Genomic DNA, 13,584 nt, shown 5'->3' on the forward strand with positions numbered 1-13,584 from the left:
TTGAGATGTATCCATGTGGTAGACTGTATCATTTGTGATTTCTCTTGATTGCTGAATAATATTCTTTTGTATGGATATACCAAATTATATTAATACATGGATATTTTATTATAAAATGTCTCCCACTCATTTTGGAAGTAAACGAGTATAAACAACATAAAAGTGCATAGATATGCTTAATCTTCAAATTTTCTTCCCCATCCCTGGATAGTCTCAGGTTTTGTCAAGGATGGAATAAGCAAGTTGCAAGCAATAGACTACAGAGGTTGTTGGTAATCTTCAGGGTTTTGTGCAAACCAGAGATCTTGAAATTCTATACGCAAGATCTGACTCAACCTCCTCGAGGCTAGAGCTGCATCTAACTTTTATGGCCTGGCATCTTTCACCTCATACAAATATAAGCAGGAGGAGGGTTTTCTTTAAAACTAAACCACTGGAAGGTGTGAGTGCAACAGGTTTTTTGATGGGTCCACCCTACAAATACTGAGCCCGTGACTTAATAAAAAGCCCCATGTATGGAGAGTTCGTATGAGCAGAAGATACCATCTTAATCCAAAATTGGTAGGTACTGCCCCAGCTGAAAAGAATAAGCATAGCACCAACATTTTTCCATCTCTTTTTATGTACTAGGCACTGAGGCTTAGAGAAGTTAAGGAACTTGCCCAAAGTCTCAGCAAGAACATAGTGGAGCCAGGATGAAGGCCTAAATTACAACCTCAGAGCCTATATGTGACCCTTTACTGCCTCTGTGCTGCAGTATCGACACATCCAGATAAGCCACTTGCTCCAAGAAACGCTGGTCAAGACGGGCTCAAAATTCAGTGAAATATCAGTTTATTTCAACGGAAATTTTGATTTTTCTGTTTTGTGCCAGTTCGATCGTTAACAGAAAATAAAAGGCTCAGATTCCAATTTGAATTTGCTTTCCTAGGGAGCTTTTGAAGGAAGTAAACTTGGCTTTTTTTCACAGTTACAGAAAAACATTTTGGATTAGGTTCATGATTCAGCAGAGGAGTGCAATTCATTCCAGTTTTAGTTCAACAATAGTTCAGTTCAAGTAGCTGGGTCAGCAAGCTCCAGAGAAGTGGGTGTGGCTTCCCTCACCAGCCAGGAGCGACTAACACCAGCCTCGAGGAGACAGCCAAGACAGGATGCATGGGCCACCCAGGCTTAGGGCTTTCAGTAAGGACTGGGGCTTGCTGGTGCCTCTCTTCTCCCTTCACTTGTCACCAGCACCCTTGGTTCCATCACCTACCCCACAGAGGGGATACCCAGCCAAGTCCCCACCTGCCAGGTCTCCAAACAATGGATGTCACATGGGTGAAAGCAGAGTTGGCCTCCCATATTCTCCCCAGGGAAACAAGCTTCCCATGTTTTCCCAGATGTTGAGTGTTTGGGTTGTAGGATTACTTAAATGTTATTCTTGAGTGAGTCAGGAGCTAGAGAGAGGACTGGACTGTGTCCCTAGAGTCTGTCCTTCCAGGAAATACCAGTGTTTGACTTTCACCTGTCACTGACCACTGACCTGTGTTTCCAGAGCCATCTAGGGCAGAAAAAAAAACCATGGGCATGAAAACTGCCATCACATGACTTCAGAACACTAATATATTTGCCTATTAGTCCCTAAAAAATATTTTAAGTAATCTCCTATATTCTCTAGTGTTTAGGAAAAAATGATTTTCCTTTTAGGCCTGGAATTCATGAATCCCTAGCAGGCCCAAGGTTAAGCTTCATCAATGTTATGAGTGTTCTAAAATTGTGCAATGTATCTGGGCTTTGTATCTGGAGGAACCTTAAAGAACCTTAAAGGATTCTTAAACTGGGCTCTTCCATGCCCAAGCTGCTTGGGATCCACTGCAGGGGTAAGAGGAAGGAGTCAGAAGGACAGTGTTCTGGGTCCTCACCCCTGCTCCCGCTTACAGCAGTCTGTTTTCATTTAACTTTTATACTAGACATTGGCATAAGATTTCATTTTTAAAAATTCCACCAGAAAAATAAAAATAACAAAAAAAGAAAAAAGAAAAAAAATGTGACTCAAAGAAAATGAGTTACTTGCCTAAGGGTACGTAGTTCAGGGCTCTGTCATGACCGCCCTGGGCCTCTATGGCACTGCTCATTCCCTTTCAGAAGATGGTTGGGGCAGCCAATCCAGCAGAAGGCTGCTCCAGTGCCCTTGGAAGTGCTGGCACCTGGCACCTTTCCCACAAAGTACACACCTGGTCTCACCTTATCAACATAGTTGGCGATCTCTATGAGCTTGTGTTTGGTGGCGTCCTGGTCTCGTCGATTCTTCTGAAACTAAATGGGAGAAGCAGAGCCATGTGAGATCCCAGAACCTCTCGCAGGATGTTTCCTGCGCCCCATTACTTGTCTTTGAATTTGCTCTTATTTTCTTCTGTCTTCTATGAGCCGTCATTTTTATGCAACTGTCTTCCCCACAACAGTAAGAGCTTATGGAGGGCAGTACCTGTCACATCTATCTTTGTATCCACAGCTACTAGCTCAGTGCAGCACACACAGTAGGCATGCAATAATTATGCATGGAGTTGAACTGCCTTCCTCTAACCCTTGAAGCACATCTTATTCTCCTGCCCTTCAAACTACAAGGCCTCTGGCAAACTCCCACTGGGGCTCAGGAGGACTGATCCAATCCTCACCTCAGTCATCACCGCAACATGAAGCCACCATCACACAGATCTCACAAGGCTTCCCTACATGTGGTCAATCAACAATGATCAAATTGTTGCTGAATGCCTGCTATGGGCAAGGCATGCGCTTAGCACTATGTAGGACCCAGAGAGGTGTGAGATCTTGGTCCTAGACTAGAAGAGCTTCAGTTAAGACAGAAAGGGCCAGAAATAACTGTGGCAGATCCTGAGTGACAGATCCTGTACTTGAGGAGTATACAACTAAAATGGTCTGAGAAAACCTGCCTGGAAAACGCACACAGAAAAACCACAGTAGGAGGCCATGTGAATGGCATGAATGCTAATGAGGAGGACCATAAGACACTGGCAAATAGGCTTCATCTTGCACACCACTCAGATCCACTGGCAGTGCCTTCTACAGTGAGGAGAATTCTGAGACTGCATCGATTCAATCAGACATTTCTCTTTTTTTCTTTTTTTTGAGACTGAGTCTTGCTCTGTCACCCAGGCTGGTGTGCAGTGGTGCGATCTTAGCTCACAAGCTCTGCCTCCCGGGTTCAAGCGATTCTCCTGCCTCAGCCTCCTGAGTAGCTGGGATTACAGGTACTCACCACCAAGCCCGGCTAATTTTTGTATTTTTAGTAGTGATGGGGTTTCACCATGTTGGTCAGGCTGGTCTCAAACTCCTGACCTCAAGTGATCCATCTGCCTCGGCCTCCCAAAGTGCTAGGATTACAGGCATGAGCCACCATGCCTGGCTGCAATCAGTCATTTCTAACCAAGCATAGGAAAGAAAGCTGTGTTCCATTAGAAATATCTGCCATGGGTACCAGAAAGAGGACATTTCAGTGTGAATACCTTCTATTTACCATTCCTGCCTCAAAAAAATAGATCTCTCTGAGCTGCGATGAAGGAAAGCTTCACGATGTAAAGAGAAAACCTGCTACAACTGCAAATTAAATTTGAAAATGATGGGCATGTCCTGTACACTGCCATTGTTACATAGAATCTCTCTCATTTATCTTGGGTATCCACTGTACATGTTACTTCAATTCTGAACCTTCATGTCCTTCCTCCACTCTATCCTGCAAGGGTATCTAAGCAAGAAACAACAAGAACAGCCAAGTAAAACACCCTGGGATATTTGTTCAGCCAGAGGAGTGTCCCAGCCCTGACACAGGGAAGAAATCCACCGTTTCCCTTTCAGCACAGGTTGTGGACATTCTCAGGCTTCCTTAAAACTGCCACACACCAGAAGAGAATCTGTCACCACCACTTTCTAGAGTTAGATTCAGTGAGACACCGTAACTTAGACCTTTCCAAGGTGTTAATCCAGGAGTTTCTCATTATAGAGGTCTCCTGTTTCTAAATTGGTCTCTCAGCACAGACAGCATTGCAGCATTTCCATTCATTTAGTAATATTTATTAGAACATCAGGGTCAGATTTCGTTGTCTTTCAAAAAAATATTAACCTTCTTCTCTTCAAAGAACTGCCCAATGAGACCACCATAATTTAAGGAGTGAATTCTGTTGTCCAGAGTAGTCTGAAGCAGGAGTCGGCAAACCTTTTCTGCAAAGGTCAGATTAGGCTTTGTGGCCATACAGTCTCTGCTACAACTCTTCAACTGTGCAGCGGTGGCTCGGAAGCAGGCCTGGATAATACAGAAACCAACGGGCCTGGCTGTGTTCCAGTAAAACTTTGTTTTCAAACACACAGTACAGGCTGGATGTGACCATGGGGTATAGTTTGCAGACCCCTGATCTAAAGAAAGGACTGTCTCAAGCTTACATTTTCTAGGGTGACACAGCAATTACCACATGCAGCACCATCCTTTCCCAGCCACTCTGCACTGTGCCAGCATCATGGAAGTCTTTTACAGGCCTGTGTTTACAGCTATCCCGTCTACCCCTACAACAGTCCACCTTACTTTTTATTCCGCCCTGGATTCCGTTCCACCTGGGGAATGAATAAACTAGAAGCTCCCACCTAGGACCAGGGAACGAGGAGCTGCCTGCTCATTTTTACTGCTGACAACTCTCTCTCTAGGCAGCAGCAGTGTTTTGCTCTCCCTATCTGTGTCTCCACTTCCTCCTGTGCATTCAGAGCCGCAAGGTGAAGGCTGTCCTGTCTCGGCAGGAGGTTATAAATCATGGTAAAGCAGCCCTCCCCTTTCCTGCCTTCCCATCCTCTCAGATTAATTAATTAATTGTCAAGAATATATTTCTGTCTGCAGAGGATGGAGACAGGTGGAGAGGGGATGATTCGTGAGCCTGTGAACCCAGCCTGGCCTGTTACACCCCCACCCCAGTCCCTCAAATGAATCATTCAAAGCCTTCAGCGTAGGGGTGCCCAGGACTCTGAGAAATGAGCACATTCCCTTATCCACCACAGCTGCATGAATCACAGCCCTGCTGGGAACCCAGGGCTGTTGCTGAGATGCTCTCCTTTGTAAGAGAAAGATGGCTCTAGGTGACACCAGAGTCCTGGAGGCACCTTGAGCAGACACTTTTTCTCTGGGGGTGTGCTGTGACCGTGGAGGTCAGGAGACAGAAGATGCCTAATCCCTGCCTCCCACCATGCTGCCCACTTCTCCAGCTGCTGGAGATTCACACCCAGTGGGTTTTAAAACCTGCACAGAATTCCTCTGAGAACAGTGCAAGGCCGAAGGGGAGAAACACCCCACCTTTAAACTAGAGCAGTTGGGCTCTATATGCTTAAGTATTGGGATTCCCAGGAACTGCCATCTAACCAAAGGATTCTATAGCTGAAAGAAATGACTCAAGACCATTGCATTAGATGATCACAGATGCAAAGCTTAAATGGAAAAATGTCCCAGAGTCAGAGGAGCTTGGTTTTCTTCCACCAGTCCTCCCACTACAGGCAGTCGTGCAGGGCAGGCCAGAGTCAGTTATCTCCTCCCATGACTTTGGAGCCTCAGCTGGCTTTTAAACCAGCTTTGGATTTTGCTCCCCACACTATTCCCCCATCCTATACACACACTAGTCTTTGGAGAGGAAACAGAAAACATAGAAAACATACACACACACACACACACACAGCTGTTGGAAAAACCAATATCAACATCAGTTAAAAAGCTAAACGCTTTTCAAAGCAGAGCACAATGTTCCCTCAGTCTGGAATGCCCTTCATCTCCACTCCTCTGCCCAGTTAACTCCTCCTTGTCTTTTAAGACAGCTTCAAGAGCCACCTCCTTCTGCCACTAACTAACATCCAGTGACTAACACTCAAAGACCTCTGGCCTGCAGCCTAGTGCTCTCCCCACACTACCAGGCCCTGCCGCCAGGACACGTGCTTTGGAAATGTGACTAGATATAGGCGCCTTAGACTGAGCTCTTTGGGGAGACGGTAGCTAAACCATGTGGATGGGATACAGACAGACTGGAGTAGCGATGGGCTCTACCCTCAGGAGAGACCAAGGCCAGTGTCTGCCCTGCCCGAACACAGCGAGCACTCAGCTCATAATGACATCCAATGCACACAAGATGCGCTTAGTACTTATATGATGGAGTTGCTAAACACAGTGAGAATTGGAGGTAACATCTGGCTAATTTAGGCGAATATGGGCTCTGGGGCCTAAAGTCACTCTCTAAGTGTCTGCTTCAATGTCAGAGAAGCTTTCCCTAATTCCCAAAACCATGTTGAATCCCCCATTATCTGCACTCTCATCCCTCCTAATGGTCCATCTTTGTGCTTATCACACTTTGGACCTACAGGTTTGTGTGCTGTACTGCAAACTCTGTGATGCCAGGGGAGGGTACGTCTTCTTGAGAGCTATATGTCCAGGTGCTTGGCACATAATAGAAAATCAAGAGATCATTGATGAATAAATGAAATATATGATAAGCCAGGTGAGGGTTCATCAGATCTTAGAACCTGTCTGATTTGAGAACATGGTGTTAAAGGGCTGAACTGCTGTGCCTTTAGGTCAGTGGTTCTCAAACTTGCCTGTACAACCCAATCACCCAGAGGTCTTGTTAAAACATGGATTCCTGGACCCCACCCTGACGGTCTGGGATTCAGAAGGTCGGGGGTAGGGCCCAAGAATTTGCATTTTATATAAGATCACAGGTGCTGCTGACGCTGGCACTCTGGGAACCACATTTTGGGGACCATGGCTTTAGGTCATCATTTGGCATCATTTGACATGATTATAAAAATGGACCCACACACATGGGCAAGAACACAGTTTTCAGTTGGATGACTAGGAATGTACTTATTATCTTTATAAACAAAAAAAAAGTTTTAGAATTTCCATGGACAGTTCATGGGTTCCTAAGAATAAACACCAGAACCTAAAGGTCTTCAGACCAAGTTCAAGAAATGTTAATCAGATAACTGTCTTGATTTTCTATGTGATTGATGTATCAAGCCAGGAGAGGCTTAGCTGTGTGTGTTGGGGGGGGGGGCAAAGGGTGGGGGGAGTGAGGGGAGTTCCCCCCAGCCATGTTTAAAATGGCGAAAAGAGCCTTTTGTCAGATTTGTTTTTCTTTGAGATGGAGTTTTGCTCTTGTTGCTCAGGCTGGAGTGCAGTGGAATGATCTCAGCTCACTGCAACCTCTGCCTCCCAGGTTCAGGCAATTCTCCTGTCTCAGCCTCTCATGTAGCTGGGATTACAGGCATGCACCACAATTCCCAGCTAATTTTGTATTTTTAGTAAAGACGGGGTTTCACCATGTCGGCCAGGCTGGTCGCAAACCCCTGACCTCAGGTGATCCACCCGCCTTGGCCTCCCAAAGTGTTGGGATTACAGGCATGAGCTGCCACGCCCAGCCCTTGGTCAGACTTAAGGTCAAAATCATAGATGAACTGGAGAAAGATGAATAGGCAACATTTCCCCAGAGCAGTCTGGAGCCTGGAATGGAAGCTATCAAGAGAGCAGTTTTTCTGTAAAACCCACTGCCTCCCCCTTCCTTACCTCTGCATAATCAGCCACGAGGTAAAGCTCCACATACTTCATGGAGTTTAAATCTTCCCTTTTCATCTAAGAAAGAGAAACAGATCAGCGCTGTAGAAATGGTGGACTTGGCCTCATTTTTAAAAAACTGCTAACAAACAGAGCTGCTGGAGAAGCAGCAGCTACCTCCATAATGATTTTGTCATTGGGCACTAGAGATGTTCTTGGCTATGGTGGCCGTCACTCACATAACACCTTCCACTGCCATTTGGTTATTGCTGGAGGCTGCTCTGGGACACTGGATTCAGTCCTTTATTCTCAGAAAATACTGAGATGAGCTGGTGAGCACAGGCAGGACAGAAGCCAGTGTATGAGAGGGAGTGTGCTAACCGCCACGTTCCCACAGAACCTCGAAACCTCAAAACCTCAAAACACCCTGCTGTTTTCAGCATGAATCAATATGAGGACTGTGTGCATATGGTGTAGTGTCTACTCCAATAGGGAAGGCATACTTTTCTTTCCCACTTTTTTATTTTTATTTTTTTGAGGCAGGGTCTCGCTCTGTCACCCAGGCTGGAGTGCAGTGGCGCCATCTCGACTCACTGCTATCTCCGCCTCCTGGGTTCCAGTGATTCCCGTGCCTCAGCCTCCCAAGTAATTGGGACTACAGGTACCCAGTCACCACGCCCAGCTAATTTTTGTACTTTTAGTAGAGATGGGGTTTCACCATGTTACCCGGGCTGGACTCAAACTCCTGGCCTCAAGCAATCTGCCTGCTTTAGCCTCCCAAAGTGCTAGGATTATAGGCATGAGCCATGGCGCCCAGCCTTCTTTTCACTTTTTAAGTTTTCTGAAGTCAGCATCTGAGTGTTTTAAAGGTAGTGGTGTTTTCCCCAAAAGCAGTTAATTCTATTATGAGGGTATTTCACACTCAACAATGACTTAGAATAAAAGAAAAACACTATTTCCTTCTTCTTAGGTATCACCCTTCAATTTAGAAATACTCCTGGATTCAAAGTAAGTAACCTCAGAGGGGACAAGCCTGTCCCCAGGATGATTTCTGCACTGAGAGCCTCAAAACTCACCCTGCGAGGTCGCTTCTTGGTCTGTTGTGTAAACTGAAGAGCCCAGTCCCTGGTGCTGGGCTTGGAGTGCCCGAACCCACAGTTTCCCGGGGGCGGCTTGAGATGTTCAGATCTGTAAATAAGGTGTTGGCCCTCGCTGTCAGGGAGGGGCTCGATGACATAGCTGAGGTTGCTGCTTACCGTAATCAGTCCTCTGTTGAGAGGAGAAATAGAAACTCTGGTCAAAGATTATGGTTCTGAAAAAGTCCCTTGTGTAGGTCTTAGTTTCTCCATATGCAAAATGACATAGTGGGTTTTGATCATTGGTTCTTAACCTCATTATGGGGCCATGTACCCCTTTGTGAGACTCTGATGCAAGCTCACACTTCCTCTCTAGAGAAATGTACATATACATAAAATGTGGTGCATGAGCTCAGGGCACTTGGACCTCCCCCATCCACCCCACCCCACCCAACCACCACCACCAAGCTCATTGTGAGACTCCAGGTTAAGAATCTCTGGACTGGGAAATCTCAAAAAGTTCTGAAAAGGCTGTACCGGTGACACTTAAAACTTATGAAGGATGGTAGGTCCAGGATTCCAAAAAGCCTCCCAAACCAAAACATGGCATAGGACAAATCATGGGTCAAAACTTTAGAGACTCAGAAAAAGCAGTACAGTGGCGAGAGAAAGAACAGTGGCCTGCAAGTGAGGTGACCCAGGTTCTGGATTTAGCTCCAACATTCAATTGTCACATGCTCTTCAACAAGCATCTTAAATCTCTCCAAGCGTCAGTTTCCTCATCCCTAAAATGGCAATTATGACTTATCAAGACTCCTGGATGACTAAGTGGAAAGACAAGGGTCTTTGTGCTTGGAAACCAAAGCTAGATGCATCAGTGATGACATGCCTACTTGTCCCAACTGCCCCACGTCAGCACGGCAGTTATTTGGTGAAGTGACATCCACCACCAAGCATGAGTGACTACTTTTTTTCCTCCCTTGATTATAGATACTAGCATTGAACTCAGAATAAACTCATGGAGCCCTTACTGTGTCCTAGACATAATCCTTTTCCTCGAGAAACTCACAGTCATCTGGAGGACAGTCACAAACATTTACTGAGCTCTTGCTGCGGGCCAGGTATCATGCTAGTTGCTGAGGATGGAATAGTGAACAAGACACACCAAGTGTCTACCCTTGTGAAGCGTTGAGTCTAAACATTGGAATAAGTCACTCTAATGTATAATAGAGAGAGCAAAAAGTTTCATCACCCCTTGAACTGGAGGCAGCTGCTCCAAGTGTTACATCACCAAGGCTTCTGAGGGCTTTTCTAGCCTCAGCAAGAAAGAAGGCCATGACTTATGATCTATTGCTATTGCTAATGATCAGTGAAGGCCCAGGCAGCAGGCATTTGTCATCCTTGATACAATGAGATAAACACAATTGTAAAGGTATGTAATCAAGGCTCGGGGGAGGAAGACGCCCAGGAGTAAGCCCTACAGACTCTAGCAGCATTTTGTATGCTCTAAAACCTCTGCAGGCTCTCATCCATCCAGAGAGCTCAGAACCTACAGCATCTCCAACCCAGTATTTGCCACTGTAAATTGGCAGGACCTCTCTCTTAGCTTATCTCAGCTTCGACCTCCACCACAACCGCCACTTGGGATTCCCGCCCAGATTTTGCCCTTTGGGAAGAGCCTGTGACGCTCTCAGGAAAATCAGCGCCAGGCTGTGATGGGCAGCGGCCTTTCCCGGATCCCATCCCTGGCTGACTTCATTCCAGATCCAGGAAGCCTGATGACTTCCTGGCTGCCTTACCCAGGCTGACACAGCAATACCCAACCACCCCCTCTGACAGACATGTAAGGTACTCCCTGAACATCTGGGGGTGGGAGCGGAGCAAGGAGCAAGGGTCGCATCCACTCCCTAATCTAGTCAGGAAAGGGCAGAGGAGAGAGCTGCTACACACATCCTGTTCCCAAGTTATCTTTCCATCCCAGCCAACCAAGGCCTCTCCCATCACCTCAGTTTCCCCTAATGGCTACACACTTTGGGAACACAGAGGGCTTGACCACCAACTGATGGTTCTGTGTGCACCAGGTTGTGGCTGCCAAGATTACACCCAGTGAGTGGAAAGTTCCATAGAGGAATCGGGGAAAGTCCCAGTGGAGGGTCACAAAGCGCAATTGATCTGGCATCACTTGAACAAGCCTGTGAGCTAAACAGGACAGAGACCAAACCAAAGTGTGGTGCACGATAAATAAGAATCCTCACAGTGGCTGCCGATTATAGAGCCTTTGCTATGGACTTGGCACTGTGCCAAGTGAGAATTTTTGTTATTCCCACCACCTTCCTAGGATCTTTAGAAATATTGTCCCCAATGTACAAATGGGAAAACAAAGGCTCAGCAAGGTTAACTAACCCAAAGTCACATAAATAGTAAGAGTAAGAGTAGGGATTTGTTTTTTGTTGGTGTTTCATCAACTGTTATTTTAAGTTCCAGGGTACGTGTGCAGGATGGGCAGGTTTGTTACACAAGTAAACATGTGCTTTGCTGCACAGATCAGCCCATCACCTAGGTATTAAAGGAGTCGGGATTTGAATGGAAGCATTCTAGTTTCAAGTCCCACAACTTTACCCTGACCTTCCACTGCCTCAGTCACGATAGTCCTGTAGAGGCTGGGCGCGGTGGCTCACACCTGTAATCCCAGCACTTTGGGAGGCCAAGGCTGGTAGATTCCCTGATCTCAGGAGTTGGAGACCAGCCTGGGCAATATGGTAAAACCCTGTCTCTACTAAAAATACAAAAATTAGCCAGGCGTGCTGGTGGGCACCTGTAATCCCAGCTACTCGGGACGCTGAGGCAGAAGAATTGCTTGACCTTGGGAGGCGGAGGTTGCAGTGAGCTAAGATTGCACCACTGCACTACAGCCTGGGCGACAGAGCAAGACTCTGCCTCCAAAAGAAAAACTCTACAGCCCTATAGAGTGAATCAGAAAGATACCACCAGCCTACAGGTGGCTCCAGTGATGGTGCCAGCAGCTCTCCTCTGAGGGGTGATTGGCCTCACCTCAGTCTCCTAGGAGAAAAGACAAAGGAGATGTGCAGCCTACTTTTCACCTTCAGATGCCATTGATTGAGCTAACTGGATGCCAGGCACTGTGTTTACAAATGTTATTTCATTCCCACATCATCATTATAAGGAGGCACCCTCATGCGTCCCACTTTATAGATGAAGAAACTGTGGCTCAGAGACATTAAATAACAAGTTCTCATGGCTAAGGGCAGTGCGGGCTCCAGACATGGGGACCAGGTAATCTGGAGTCAAAGATTTAAGGTCCACAGACTTTGGACCCCATCCCCTTAGCCTCTATGCTTTCTGCCTCCATCGGTGAGTTCCAAGCCTAAGTGTCAGAGATCTCTAGAAGCAGAGTTCTCAGGGATATCTACTAGAATATTCTACAGTGTATTGAAAACATGGGTATCCAGGTCTGCTGTGGATATGGTTTATCTGTCCCCACCAAGTCTCACAGTAGAATGTGGTCCCAGTGTTGGAGGTGGGCCTTAGGAGGTGTTAGGGTAATGGGGTGGATCCCTCATGAATGGCTTGGTGCATCCTGGTGGTAATGAGAGAGTTTTTACTCAGCAAATTCCCGTGAGAGTTTCCTCAAGAGCTGGTTATTAAAAAGAGCCTGGCACCTCCTCCCTCTCTCTCTCACTTCCTGTCTCACCACTTGATCTCCACACACACAGGCTCCCCTTCTCCTTCTGCCACGAGTGGAAGCAGCCTGAGGCCCTCACCAGAAGCAGATGCTGGCGCCATGCTTCTTGTACGGCTCGCAGAACTGTGAGCCAAAATAAAACTCTTTTCTTTATAAAGTACTCAGCCTTATGTATTCCTTTATAGTAACACAAATGGACTAATACAGGGCCCATCCTAAAAAACCCAGATCTGCAGGCCTGAGTGTCTACACTGTTATCAAGGCCCATGAGTAATTCCCTGCCCAGCCACACTCAGGAACTTTGGCCTGCAGACCGCACTCTGCAGCAGGCACCTGCTTTTCACCGGGACCCTAGTAATTCTGATTCAGGGAGTGGGCAGATTACAGTTTGAGAGAAACACAGGCTCAGAAGGACCCTGAAGGTCCTTCCAGCAATAGGATTCTGTGGCCACTTTCCTCCCTTCCTCCAACTGCTGTTCCTGGTAATGTGCCCATGTCACGGTTGCAATCCTCTCAGATGGCCTGGGATGGAGGAGAGGCTGGCACAAGCCCCAGCACTGTCAGCGGACTGCAGCTTTGTTGCTGGGGGAACGTCTGAGAATGTGGCTCCAGGGGCCCTCCCCGCCCCCAACCCTAATTCCTTTAGCTGCCCCCTTCCAAACACCGCAAGTTGTTTATCCTTCTAGGAGCCTTGCTTGATCTAATTTGCTGAATGTTAGCGCTGGCAAAGGCAGAACTCAGCTAGAAGGCATGAGCCAGGACCCAGGAGGCTGGGTGGCCAGGCTCACATGCCATTCTCCCTTCTGTTCTCCATCCTACTGCTCATTGCTAAGAGATAGATACAAATGAAATTGTACAGAAAAACCTGGGCAGGCCAGGCCGGGCAGGCAACAGGCAATTCATGTCTAACCCCTGCATAACTGAAGGATTCACCAAATGCATTCTTCAAGGAAGTAGGCCGCCCTAAAAGGTAACTACCCTGCTACCCTTCTTTCTCCCCTTCTCTGCAAATTATATCCATGCAAAAGGAGTTATGGGGAACTCCAAAGGTTGCAAAAAAGAGAAGAGAAGGCTTGTAGGTCACGTGCTATCTCAGGGACAGGGTGCCCCCATGTAGCACTTGGATTCAAACTCTGGCTGTGCTGTCTCCTAGCTGTGTGGTAAGTGATGTAAGAACACTGCCCATCTCACAGAGTTGCTGTGATAATGGACTGAATAGGCAATGTTTACTA

The 13,584-nt window shown here is 46.8% G+C and overlaps 1 protein-coding gene across 2 annotated transcripts in view; it reads right to left on the reverse strand.

Annotated features, from left to right (window-relative positions):
* ADAM19 (ADAM metallopeptidase domain 19) overlaps window positions 1–13,584 on the reverse strand; it is a 96,626-nt gene that overhangs the window by 31,974 nt on the left and 51,068 nt on the right. For both annotated transcript variants that reach the window (XM_011947672.1, XM_011947671.1), the window contains exons 6-8: window positions 8,650–8,842; window positions 7,586–7,651; window positions 2,227–2,298 (exon numbers count right to left, since the gene is read on the reverse strand). In XM_011947672.1, coding sequence (XP_011803062.1) covers window positions 2,227–2,298; window positions 7,586–7,651; window positions 8,650–8,842 — 331 coding nt within the window. The remainder of the gene's footprint in view (window positions 1–2,226; window positions 2,299–7,585; window positions 7,652–8,649; window positions 8,843–13,584) is intronic.

The sequence above is a fragment of the Colobus angolensis genome, unplaced genomic scaffold, assembly GCF_000951035.1.
Source record: "Colobus angolensis palliatus isolate OR3802 unplaced genomic scaffold, Cang.pa_1.0 Scaffold27, whole genome shotgun sequence".
Taxonomy (NCBI): domain Eukaryota; kingdom Metazoa; phylum Chordata; class Mammalia; order Primates; family Cercopithecidae; genus Colobus; species Colobus angolensis.